We start from the raw sequence: 13,748 nt of genomic DNA on the forward strand, positions 1-13,748 counted from the left end.
GCTAGTGGCTGCACCAATGGCCAATGATTTAATCAATCATGCCTACGTATGATGTCTCCATAAAAACCCAAAAAGCAGGCTTTGGAGAGCTTCCAGGTTGGTGAATAAATTGAAATGCAGGGAGAGTGGTGTGTTTGGAGAGGGTATAGAAGTTTCATGCCCCTTCTTATATATCTCTTCCTATTTACCTCTTCATCTGGCTATTGATCCAAACCCTTTAATATCTTTTGTAAAAAACAAAACAAAACAAAACATAAAACCAGTAATTTAAGGAATAAACTGGCGTCATGATTTCTGTGAGCCCCTTTAGCAAATTAATTGAACCCAAGGAGGGGGTGGTAGGAAACTTTGATTTATAGCTGGTGAGTCAGAAGCAAAGGTAACAACCTGAATAGGCAGTGTCAGAATTGAGTTCAATTGTAGGATAGTCAGCTGGTACCCAGGGAATTGTTGGAGGTGTAGGAACCTCCCCACCACCACGTTAGAAATTGGTGATCAGAAACCTTTTAGAGAATATTGAATAAGGTAGTTTGACGTAAGAGTTCACACGTTTCTTATAAACATGAGATTTTTAAAATTAATAGTTTATCTTCTTGCATCAAAACTATTATAATTGACAAAACCAATTATGCAATGTTTCAGGTAGTTATGCAAAAAGTGCTATAATAAATCTGAGATGGTATAGTTTTTGTTGTTGTTTTTGTTTTTTTGGTGTAGTAGGTTTTTTTTTTTAAGTTTTTAAATTTTAATTCCAATAAGTTAACATACCATACAGTATTAGTTCTGGTGTACAATACAGTGATTCAACACTTCCCTTCCCTTCCCGGTGCTTATCACGACAGGTGCCTTTCTCACCACCCACCCTGTTCCCCCATCCCAGATTCCCTCCCTGCTGGTAACCATCAGTTTGTTCTCTAGAGGGAAGAGTTTGGAAACTCGTATGACCCATATTCTCATTTTGGACTCTGGAACATCAAAAATTTTTTGATTAAATTCAGTAACATATACTGTATTAATAGTTTCAGAGATAGAGTTCAGTGATTCATTGGTGTTATATAATACCCAGTGCTCATTACATCATATGCCCTCCTTAATGTCCATCATCCAGTTACCCCATAACCCCCCGCCAGAAATTCTTAGTTTGTTTCCTATGATTAAGAGTATCTTATGGTTTGTCTCTCTCTCTGATTTTGTATTGCTTTACTTTTCCCTCTCTTTCTCTATGATCCTGTTTTGTTTCTTAAATTACACATGTGAGATCATATAACTCTTTCTTTGATCAGCTTATTTATATTTAACTTATTTATATCCTCTTGCTCTATCCACATCGTTGCAAAGGCAAGATTTTTTTTTTTGAGGGCCGAGTAGTATGGAACATCAAAATTAAGTGACAACTTTTTATATTCAGGAAAGGTCAATTTAAAAACTACACAATTTATCACATGTAAACCAAGTCTAGCCTGAACTACAGAAAAGGACAGTATCTTCAGTTTATCTAATACTGCCTTTGGAAATCTTTCCCCCAAAAAGCTAAAGAAACTAAGAAACCAAAATTTATTCTGTTATTGATTATATTGCTAATAACAACCAAGTAATCATATATCAATTCAAAATTAATATTCCATATGCCTCATGTATTCAGTATCAACAGGGGGAAAAACAATACCCTTTGAAAGCTATAAGATTATAAATAAATGTCTTATGAAAATGATTTAACTGTAAAGTGTATGTTACAATAACATAAATTACCCTTTCCTTAACTCAGAATCATCATTATGAAAAGTCTAACATGCTTTGTTATTATAATAGCAAAGTTCTCAGAGGCTAGTAAGGTAATTTGTCTTATGCCAAATGGCCCTAACTACCATTCTTTTTGATGTCTTAGGTTTATACATTTTTCCTATTTTCTGCCTCTGTCTTCATTGATATTTGAAACATCCTCCTATCCTATATTTGAATCTGACAGTTCTCATTTCATTTCTAATTTACTGAGAGAGAAAACCAAACATAACCAAAATAAAAAAATTTTTACATCTCTGAGGAAAGGTATGAACTTTAGTGCTTCAAATTTGTGGAATCTCTGTTTTTATCTACACAGAGGTAGTTGGTGTATCACATTCTATTCTTGGTGAATGAGATTACTAGATAAAAGAGTGACTACTCTAAAAAATTTAAGCTTCACTGTTAGAGCTAAAAAAATACCAAGTCATTTAAGAATTAATACAATGGAAAAAAAAAGAATTAACAAATGCATTAAAAATTTTTTTAAGTATGGTAAAAATTAAATAAGACATGAAACCTTAGGATCTTCATAACTTTGTTCCAGGGAGATACCACAAGACAGAAGAAGAATTTTATAGCTCTGGATGAAGTCATATATGATAACAGAACGTTCTTTATCAGATTCCTCTTGAAAGCAGGATAGAAGGTACCACATTCTCTCTTTCACAGTCAGGCTTGGATCCAGAGAAGGTGGGACCAAACTGGAACTAATTTCTTTAGAAAATAAATAAAAAGTCTTAAGGCAAACATTACATGCATTCATTTGAAGCAGCAATTTTTAGTGAAAAGACTGAAAAGCCTAAGGGTCCAACTCCATGGAACCAATAATTCAGCATCACCTTATTCAGGTCACATGGCTTCAAAGATTAAGTGCTTCATATTTTAAATATTATAGCTTTTGCCATGTAATTAATAATACTCTATTTAATTAGGTGAAATTTTTAAATTTCTAGGAATAAATTTATACTTCTCAGAATAAGGAGTTAAAAACATAAAAGGTATTTTGAAATGAATTTTAAATGAAATCCTTTTTTAAAAGATTTAGTACGAACGTATAACATTAGATTAAAAAAAATAGAAGTTCAAGTATCTATTTAACATAACACATTTTCCCTCAAAACAACTGAAAAATATTTCATTCTTCACGGCATTCTTTAAAATGTTGATTTATTAATTTTGCTCCTGTCTAAAACCAATCTATCAGCTAGGTAATGTAACAACTGTAATCAAATCATATCCTCTCAATTTTACAGACATCTACAAAGGTTGTATGATTCAGCTATTGTAGATATTCAACTCATTTCTGTCTCTAGATAAGTTCCAGACCTAGTCAATAACATGTAAAAAAAAGTGTGGAAAGAAACCGCTATGATCCAATCTTCAAAAGTAAACCCTCAAGGTGGCCAGGAAGTCCCAAAGTCTCCACTGCCTTCAAGAAAAGATAGTATCAGTAGCCCATGGGATAAGTAAAGGGGAATAAAGGTAGTACCTAAGACATACATTCTAGTTAATAAATGAACTAATGTACACAATAGTCACTATCCCACCCCCCAAAAAATTTTTAAGCCTAAAAATAAATTCTAGTTAAGTATCAGGAAGTTATTCTCAACAAACAGGTCATTATCCTAATAGAGGTTATATTAAAATTATATGGCGATTAAGCCAATAGTGACTACTTACCAGGATGCTTTTGTTCCTTCTGCAATGAAAAATAATAAGCATCTCTTCCACCCCAGCATACTGCCAGACCAACAACCAGGATGTCATCACAACCTTTAACAGGAATGCCATCATCTCTAATAGGGGTTTCCTGAGGTGAGCTAACTAAGTAAATCAAAAGTGAAATAATTTAAAATCTCAAAACAAAACCATTAAACTGAATGTTAAAAACAAAAACAAACAAATAAAAAAAGGTGATTGGGGGAAGAGAAAGATGGTGGAAGAATAGGAGACCTAAATTTCATCTGGTCCCAGGAATTCAGATAGATATTTATCAAACCATACTGAACACCTACAAACTCAATGGAGACGGAAGAAAAGAATAGCAGCAGTTCAATGAACAGAAAAGCGACCGCTTTCTGGAGATTAGGATATGCAGACAAGTGAATCTGAGGCAATATTTGGGAAGATAGACCACAGGGAGGGAGCCTCTTTCAGCTTGCTTACTGGCAAGTGATAAAGCAGTGGAGCCCAAAATCAGAACTTTTTAAGATGTCTCTTCTGCTGAGGGACATCACTCCAGTGGCTAAGCGGAGGGTCAACCTCTCTGGGACAGTGTGGTCTCAGGATCCTTGGGTCACAAAAAGACCAGGGGTGACTGAGTGTGGCAGAGCTCCCAAGTATCAGAGGAGGGAAGCCAGCTACAAAGACGGAGCTGAGGAGTGGGCTCTTAGCTTGGGGTTGTCATAAACCGTGATCTGCAGCACAATTGGGGCACTACTCTTCAAGCAAGGACCCAACAAGTGGCAGATCCAGAGAGACTCCCTTTCCTCCCCAGGGAGGTGCAGCACCAGAGAACACTACAGGAATCTGAGTTTGGAAACTCCAAAAGGGGTCATGTGTCAGAGAGCCAGAGATAGAAACACTCAGTCAAAGGCTGGGTGAGCATAGAGTGCAGCCAGAGATCAGGGAGAGAGAAGTGATTGACTGCTTTTCTCTGAGAGCTGATTGAGGAGTGGGGTCCTGAGTTCTCAGCTCCTCCAGGGCCAGAGATTGGAAGGCTGCCATTTTCATTCTCACCTTCCAAAGCATATGGAAAACATTCATGGAACAAAAGCTACCAAGAGTGAACCCAAGCAGATTACTTAGCCTGGCCCCTGTCAAAGGCGGTGCAATTCCATCTGCCTCAGGCAAAGACATTTGAGAACCACTGCAACAGGCCCATCCCCCAGAAGATCAGCAAGAGCATCCAGCCAAGACCAAGTTAATCAATCAATGAGAACCACAAAACTCTGGCACGAGGGGAATAGAGCACATAGAATTAAACTTTTATTCCCACAATTCTTTAGTCTTTCAAAGTTCATGTTTTAAATTTTCATTATTTTTTCTTTTTCTATTTTTTAAAAATTTTTCTTTTTTCCTTTTTCAACTTCCCTTATTTTCAGCTTATCTTACTATCTTTTCATCCAATCAATTCCTTTTCTAAATCCTTTTTGTCATTTTTATAGTCATATTCTATCCCTTCATTGTATTTAACCTTATTTTTGTATATATATATATACATATACATATATATATATGTATATGTATATATATATATGCTTTTCTTTCTTTAAAGTTTTGGGATACAGTTTCTTCTAAGAGACCAAAAGAGACCCTAAATCTAGCAAATGGCTTTGTTCTACTCTCCCACCTGATCACATTTTTTCCTTTTTAAAAAAGTTTTTTTCATTCTTTTTTCAACCATCTTATTCCTTTTTAAAAATCTTTTAAAATTTTCATCTTTATAGTCATATTCTATCCCTTCTTTGTATTTACCCTTATTTTTGTAATATACATTTTTCTTTAAAATTTTAGGAGGCAGTTTCTTCTAACAGAACAAAATACACTCAAAATCTAGGGTGAGCCTCTGTTCTATTCACTAGCCTAATCATATACTTTCTTTCTTGCTTTTTTTATTTTTCCTCCTTCCTTTTCTCTCTGGTTTTGGGCCTCTATTGATTTGTTTAGTGTATATTTTCCTGGAGTCCTTGTTACCCTTTTAGCATTTTGTTCTCTCATTCATCAGTTCTTCTCTGGACAAAATGACAAAACAGAATAACTAGCCTCAAAAGAAAAAAAAAAGTACAAGAGGCAGTACCAACTGCCAGGGATTAAGGACATTAGTAAGACATCAGAACTAGAGTTAATAATGATTATTATGTAGATGCTATACGGGCTTGAAAAAAGGATAGGCAGTACTAGAGAATATTTTTCAGAAAAATAAAAAAACTAAAATCTAACCAAGTCAAAATCAAAAAGGCTATTAATGAGGTACAATCAAATATGGAGGTTGTAACTGCTAGGATAAATCAGGTAGAAGAGAGAAAGGAATAACAAATGATGGAGAATAAAGAAGCTGAGAAAAAGAGAGATAAATAATTACTGGATAATGAGGGGAGAATTCAAGACTTAGTGATACCATAAGACAAAACAATATTAGAATAATTGGGATCCCAGAAGAAGACGACACAGAGAAGGGGGCAGAAGGTATATTAGAGCAAATGATAGCAGAGAACTTCCCTAATTTGGGGAAGGAAACAGGCATCAAAATTCAGGAGGCACAGAGAACCCCTCTCAAAATCAATAAAAATAGGTCAACACCCCAATATCTAATGTTAATGTTAAGTCTCAGAGACAAAAGAAAATCCTGAAAGCAGCTCAGGACAAGAAGTCTATAAGCTACAATGGTAGAAACATTAGATTAGCAGCAAACATATCCACAGAAACCTGGCAGGCCAGAATGGACTCACATGATATATTCAGAGCACTAAACAAGAAAAATGTGCAGCCAAGAATACTATATTCAGCTAGGCTGTCACTGAAAATAGGAGAGACAAAAACTTCTAGGAAAAACACACAAACAAACAAACAAATAAACAAGAACTCGAGAACACCAAACCAGCCCTACAGAAAATACTGAAAGGGGTCTTCTAAACAAAGAGAGAGCCTGAAAGTAACATAGACCAGAAAGGAAAAGACAATATAGAGTAACAGTCACCTTACAGACAATACAGTGGTACTAAATTCACATCTTTCAAGAGCTACCCTAAATGTAAATGGGCTAAATGCCCTAATCTACAGACACATGATATCAGATGGGATTAAAAACAAACAAACAAACAAATAAACAAGGCCCATCATTATGTTGTCTGCCAGAGACTCCTTTTAGACTGAAAGACACCTCCAGATTTAAAGTGAAGGGGTGGAAAAACATTTACCATGCTAACAGACATTAAAAGAGAGCTGGGGTGGCAGTCCCTGTATCAGACAGATTTTAAACCAAAGACTATAATAAGAGATGAAAAAAGACACTATATCATACTTAAAGGGTCTTTCCAATAAAACAATCTAACAATTTTAAATATTTATGCCCCTAACATGGGAGCAGCCAGTTATATAAGCCAATAAACAACAAAATCAAAGAAACACATTGATAATAATACAATAATAAGGGACTTTAATACCATCCTCACTGAAACGGACAGATCATCTAAGCAAAAGATCAACAAGGAAGTAAAGGCTTTAAATGACACACTGGACCAGATGGACTTCAGATATATTCAGAACATTCCATCCCAATGCAACAGAATATACATTCTTCTCTAGTGCACATGGAACATTCTCCAGAATAGATCACATCCTAGGTTACAAATCATGTCTCAATTGGTACCAAAAGATTAGGATCAGTTCCTACATATTTCTTGAGCTCACTGCTTTGAAACTAGAACTCAATCACAAGAGAAAAGTTGGAAAGAACCAAATACATGGAAGCTAGAGAGCATCCTACTAAAGAATGAATGGGTCAACCAGGAAGTTAAAGAAGAATTTTAAAAATTCATGGAAAAAAGTGAAAATGATAATACAACTATTCAAAATCTTTGGGATGCGGCAAAGACAGTCCTAAGAGGAAAGTATATAGCAATACAAGCCTTTCTCAAGAAATAAGAACAACCTAATGCTACACCTAAAGGAGCTGGAGAAAACAGAGAAAATAAAGCCTAACCCCAGCAGGAGAAGAGAAATAATAAAGATAAGAGCAGAAATCAGTGAAATAGAAACCAAAAGAATAGTAGAACAGATCAATGAAAGTAGGAGCTTGTTCCTTCAAAGAATTAATAAGATTGATAAGTCCCTGGCCAGACTTATCAAAAAGAAAAGAGAAAGGACCCAAATTCAGAAAATCATGAATGAAAGAGGAGAGATCACAGCAAACACCAAAGAAATACAAACAATTATAAGAACATATTATGAGCAACTATATGCCAGCAAATTAGACAATCTGGAGGGAATGGATGCTTTCCTAGAGACTTATAAACTACCAAACCTGTGAACCAGGAAGAAATAGAAAACCCAAACAGATCCATGACCAGTAGGGAAACTGAAGCAATAATCAAAAATCTCTCAACAAACAGGAACCCAGGGCCAGATGCCCTCCCAGGGGATCTCTACCAAACATTTAAAGAATAACTGATACCTATTCTCCTGAAACAGTTCCAAGAAATAGAAATGGAAGGAAAACTTCCAAACCCATTTCATGAGTCCAGCATTACTTTGATCCCAAAAGCAGACAAAGACTCCATCAAAAAGGAGAATTACAGACCAATATCCTTGATGAACATGGATGCACAAATTCTCATCAAAATACTAGCCAACAAGATCCAACAGTATGTTAAAATATTATTCACCATGACCAAGTGTAATTTATTCCTGGGCTGCAAGGTTGGTTCAACATCTGCAAATCAATCAATGCGATACAATACATAAATAAAAGAACAAGGACCATGTAATACTCTCAATAGATGCAGAAAAAGTATATACAAAGTACAGCATCCTTTCTGGATTAAAACTGGGGGATATAAGGAACATGCAGTGTAGGGATATAGAGAACATGCCTCAATATCATAAAAGCCATATATGAAAAGCCCACAGTGGGGTGCCTGGGTGGCTCAGTGGGTTAAACTGCTGCCTTCAGCTTGGGTCATGATCTCAGGGTCCTGGGACCGAGTCCCACATCAGGCTCTCTGCTCAGCGGGGAGCCTGCTTCCCTCTCTCTCTCTCTGCCTGCCTCTCCGTCTACTAGTGATTTCTCTCTGTCAAATAAATAAAATCTTAAAAAAAAAAAAAAAAAGCCCACAGTGAGTATCATTCTCAATGGGGAAAAACTGAGAGCTTCCACCCTAAGGTCAGGAACATAGCAGGGATGTCCACTATCACCACTGCTGTTCAGTATAGTACTGGACGTCCTAGCCTCAGCAATCAGACTACAAAAAGAAGTAAAAGGCATATGAATCAGCAAAGAAGAAGTCAAACACTCACTCTTTGCAGATTATATGATACTTTATGTGGATAACCAAAAAAACTACACTCCAAAACCTCTAGAACACATACAGGAATTCAGTAAAGTGTCAAAATATAAAAGCAAAGTACAGAAATCAGTTGTCTTTCTATAGACCAACAGCAAGACAGAAGAAAGAGAAATTAAGGAGTTGATCCCATTTACAATTGCACCGAAAATCATAAGATACCTAGGAATAAACCTAACCAAAGAGGCAAAGAAACTATACTCAGAAAACTATAAAGTATTCATGAAAGAAATTGAGAAAGACACAAAGAAATGGAAAAACGTTCCATGCACGTGGATTGGAAGAACAAATATTGTGAAAATGTCTATGCTACCTAAAGCAATCTACACATTTAACGCAATACCATCAATTTTTATTTCCTAAGAGATGGAACAAATAATCCTAAAATTTATATGGAACCAGAAAAGACCTCAAATAGCCAGAGGAATGTTGAAAAAGAAAGCCAAAGTTGGTGGCATCACAATTCCAGAATTCAAGCTCTATTATAAAGCTGTCATCATCAAAACAGTATGGTACTGGCACAAAACAGACACATAGATCAATGGAATAGAATAGAGAGACCAGAAATAGACCCTCAACATTATGGTCAACTAATATTTGACAAAGCAGGAAAGAATATCTAATGGCAAAAAGAATGTCTAATGAGAAAAAAAATACAAATGTTGTTGGGAAACCAACACCACACACACAAAAATAGACTCAAAATGGATGAAGGACCTCAATGTGAGACAGGAGTCAATCAAAATCCTTGAGGAGAACAGAGGCAGCAACCTCTTTGACTTCAGCCCCAGCAACTTCTTCCTAGAAACATTGCCAAATGCAAGGGAAGCAAGGGCAAAATGAGCTATTGGGACTTCATCAAGATCAAAAGTTTTTGCACAGCAAAGGAAACAGTCAACAAAACCAAAAGACAGCTGACAGAATGGGAGAAGATACTTGCAAATGACATATCAGATAAAGGGCTAATATCCAAAATCTATAAAGAACTCATCAAACTCAACATCCAAAGAACAAATAATCCAATCAAGAAATGGGCAGACGACTTAAAGAGACATTTCTGCAAAGAAGACATCCAGATGGCCAAAAAACACATGAAAAAGTGTTCCACATCACTCTGGATCAGGGAAATGCAAACCAAAACCACAATGAGATACCACCTCACAGCAGTCACAATGGCTAAAATTAACAAGTCAGGAAATGACAGATGTTGGTGAGGATGTGGAGAGAGGGGAACTCTCCTACACTGTTGATGGAAACGCAGTCACTCTGAAAAACAGTATGTAGGATCCTCAAAAAGATGAAAATAGAGTTACCCTATGATCCAGCAAATACACTACTGGGTATTTACCCCAAAGACACAAATGTAGTGATCTGAAGGGGCACGTGCATCTGAATGTTTATAGCAGCAATGTCCACAATAGCCAAACTATGGAAAGAGCCTACATGTCCATCAACAGATGAATGGATAAAGAAGATGTGGTGTATATCTACAATGGAATATTATGCGGCCATCAAAAAATGAAATCTTGCCATTTGCAATGATATGGCTAGAACTAAAAGGTATTACGCTAAGCAATATAAGTCAATCAGGGAAAGACAATTATCATATGACCTCACTGATATGTGGAATTTGAGAAACAAGACAAAGGATCATTGGGGAATGAAGGGGAAAATGAATCAAGATGAAACCAGAGAGGAAGATAAACAGTAAGAGACTCTTCATCTCAGGAAACTGAGATGTTTGAGGGTGTGAGGGATGGGGTGGCTTGGTGATGGGCACTGGAGAGGGTATGTGCTATCGTGAGCACTGTGAATTGTGTGAGACTAGTGAACCACAAACGTGTACCCCTGAAACAAATAAACATTATATATCAAAAAAATAAAATAAATTTTAAAAAACAAAACATACAAACAAACAAACAAACAAAGAATGATAATAATACAAAACTACTTGATTAGCAAAATTTCCAGATCTCTAAAATATGCATTATTTGGATGGTCATTTTTAGGTATGTGTAAGATCTTTCTAGGCTTCCCATCTGTTAAGATAATTGTCACTATGAAAAATTTAACAAAGATCTCCTAAAATAGATCTATAATAATAAGTAAAATGGTTATTAACTAAATCTTTTTTTTATAAATATATTTTTTAAAGATTTTATTTATTTATTTGACAGAGAGAGATCACAAGTAGACGGAGAGGCAGGCAGAGAGAGAGAGAGAGAGGGAAGCAGGCTTCCTGCTGAGCAGAGAGCCTGATGCGGGACTCGATCCCAGGACCCTGAGATCATGACCTGAGCCGAAGGCAGCGGCTTAACCCACTGAGCCACCCAGGCGCCCTTAACTAAATCTTTTTAAAGCTGCATTTTGAATTGATGTAACTCAAACAGAAATAAAGACCATTTGAACACTACAAGCATCCTACTTCTTGGTGAAGATTCAGGTATGATTTGGTATCTAGATTCAACAGTTTTTGTAAAATAAGGCATCTCCAACTTTATAGATATAGGTCAAACACCAATCTATCTTATTTGCAATTAGATCCCTAATACCTTGAAAATAAATGGCACATATTTTTTAAATTTAAATGCTAACCCCAGCATAGAGAATATGCTCAATTTTATGTATGTTGAATAAAAAATGGAAAGTATTAGTCAACACAAAAAATACATAAAACATGTCATTAACACATGTGGCCCATGACCTAAGTGTCCACTGATAGACCAATGAATAAGGAAGATGTGGTACACATATACAAAAAAAAAAAATGAGAACTTGCCATATAAGACAATATAGACTAAGAGGGTATTATGCTAAATGAAATAATTTAGACTGAGAAAGACAAATACCATATGATATTACACTTCATATGTAGAATCTAAAACAAAAACACACAAATAGGGGCAGCTGGATGGCTCAGTGGATTAAAGCCTCTGCCTTTGGCTCAGGTCATGATCCCAGGGTCCTGGGATCGAGCCCCACATCGGGCTCTCTGCTCAACAGGGAGCCAGCTTCCCTTCCTGTCTCTCTGCCTGCCTCTCTGTCTACTTGTGATCTCTGTCTGTCAAATAAATAAATAAAATCTTTAAAAACACACACACACAGACATATAAACAAAAAGCAGACTCAGACTTATAAATACAGAGAATAACTGATGGTTGCTAGAGGGTAAGGAAGGGTGGAAAAGAATTTACCATGCTAATGGACATCAGAAGAAAGCAAGAGTGGCAATCCTTATATCAAATCAATTAGATTTTAAGCCAATTAGATTTTAAGAGATGAGGAAGGACACTATATCATACTCAAAGGGTCTGTCCAACAAGAAGATCTAACAATTTTAAATATCTAAGCCCCCAAGGTGGGAGCAACCAACTATATAAACCAATTAATAACAAAATCAAAGAAACACATCAACAATAATACAATAATAGTAGGGGACTTTAACACTCCCCTCACTGAAATGGAAAGATCATCCAAGCAAAAGATCAACAAGGAAATAAAGGCCTTAAACGACACACTGGACCAGACGGACATCACGGATATATTCAGAACTTTTCATCCCAAAGCAACAGAATACACATTCTTCTCTAGTGCACATGGAACATTCTCCAGAATAGATCACTTCCTCGGTCCTAAATCAGGACTCAACCGATATCAAAAGATTGGGATCATTCCCTGCATATTATCAGACCACAATGCTCTGAAGCTAGAACTCAACCACAAGAGGAAGTTTGGAAAGAACCCAAATGGAGACTAAACAGCATCCTTCTAAAGAATGAATGGGTCAACCGGGAAATTAAAGAAGAATTGAAAAAAATCATGGAAACAAATGATAATGAAAATACAACGGTTCAAAATCTGTGGGACACAACAAAGGCAGTCCTGAGAGGAAAATATATAGCGCTACAAGCCTTTCTCAAGAAACAAGAAAGGTCTCAGGTACACAACCTAACCCTACACCTAAAGGAGCTGGAGAAAGAACAAGAAAGAAACCCTAAGCCCAGCAGGAGAAGAGAAATCATAAAGATCAGAGCAGAAATCAATGAAATAGAAACCAAAAAAACAATAGAACAAATCAACGAAACTAGGATCTGGTTCTTTGAAAGAATTAATAAAATTGATAAACCCCTGGCCAGACTTATCAAGAAGAAAAGAGAAAGGACCCAAATAAATAAAATCATAAACGAAAGAGGAGAGATCACAACTAACACCAAAGAAATACAAACTATTATAAGAACATACTATGAGCAACTCTACACCAACAAATTTGACAATCCGGAAGAAATGGATGCATTCCTAGAAACATATAAACTACCACAACTGAACGAGGAAGAAGTAGAAAGCCTTAACAGTCCCATAACCAGTAAGGAGATTGAAACAGTCATTAAAAATCTCCAAAAAAACAAAAGCCCAGGGCCAGATGGCTTCCCGGGGGAATTCTACCAAACATTTAAAGAAGAACTAATTCCTATTCTCCTGAAACTGTTCCAAAAAATAGAAATGGAAGGAAAACTTCCAAACTCATTTTATGAGGCTAGGATCACTTGATCCCCAAACCAGACAAGGATCCCATCAAAAAAGAGAGCTATAGACCAATATCCTTGATAAACACAGATGCGAAAACACTCACCAAAATACTAGCCAATAGGATTCAACAGTACATTAAAAGGATTATTCACCACGACCAAGTGGGATTTATTCCAGGGCTGCAAGGTTGGTTCAACATCCGCAAATCAGTCAATGTGATACAACACATCAATAAAAGAAAGAACAAGAACCATATGATACTCTCAATAGATGCTGAAAAAGCATTTGACAAAGTACAGCATCCCTTCCTGATCAAAACTCTTCAAAGGGTAGGGATAGAGGGCACATACCTCAATATCATCAAAGCCATCTATG

At 36.2% G+C, this 13,748-nt stretch overlaps 1 protein-coding gene across 1 annotated transcript in view; it reads right to left on the minus strand.

Moving 5' to 3' along the window:
- The window catches only part of POLQ (DNA polymerase theta), a 130,129-nt gene that overhangs the window by 43,639 nt on the left and 72,742 nt on the right, over positions 1–13,748 (minus strand). The window contains exons 17-18 of the mRNA XM_059391041.1: positions 3,463–3,606; positions 2,300–2,496 (exon numbers count right to left, since the gene is read on the minus strand). Coding sequence (XP_059247024.1) covers positions 2,300–2,496; positions 3,463–3,606 — 341 coding nt within the window. The remainder of the gene's footprint in view (positions 1–2,299; positions 2,497–3,462; positions 3,607–13,748) is intronic.

The sequence above is a fragment of the Mustela nigripes genome, chromosome 2 (genome assembly GCF_022355385.1).
Source record: "Mustela nigripes isolate SB6536 chromosome 2, MUSNIG.SB6536, whole genome shotgun sequence".
In the NCBI taxonomy this organism is placed as follows: Eukaryota; Metazoa; Chordata; class Mammalia; order Carnivora; family Mustelidae; genus Mustela; species Mustela nigripes.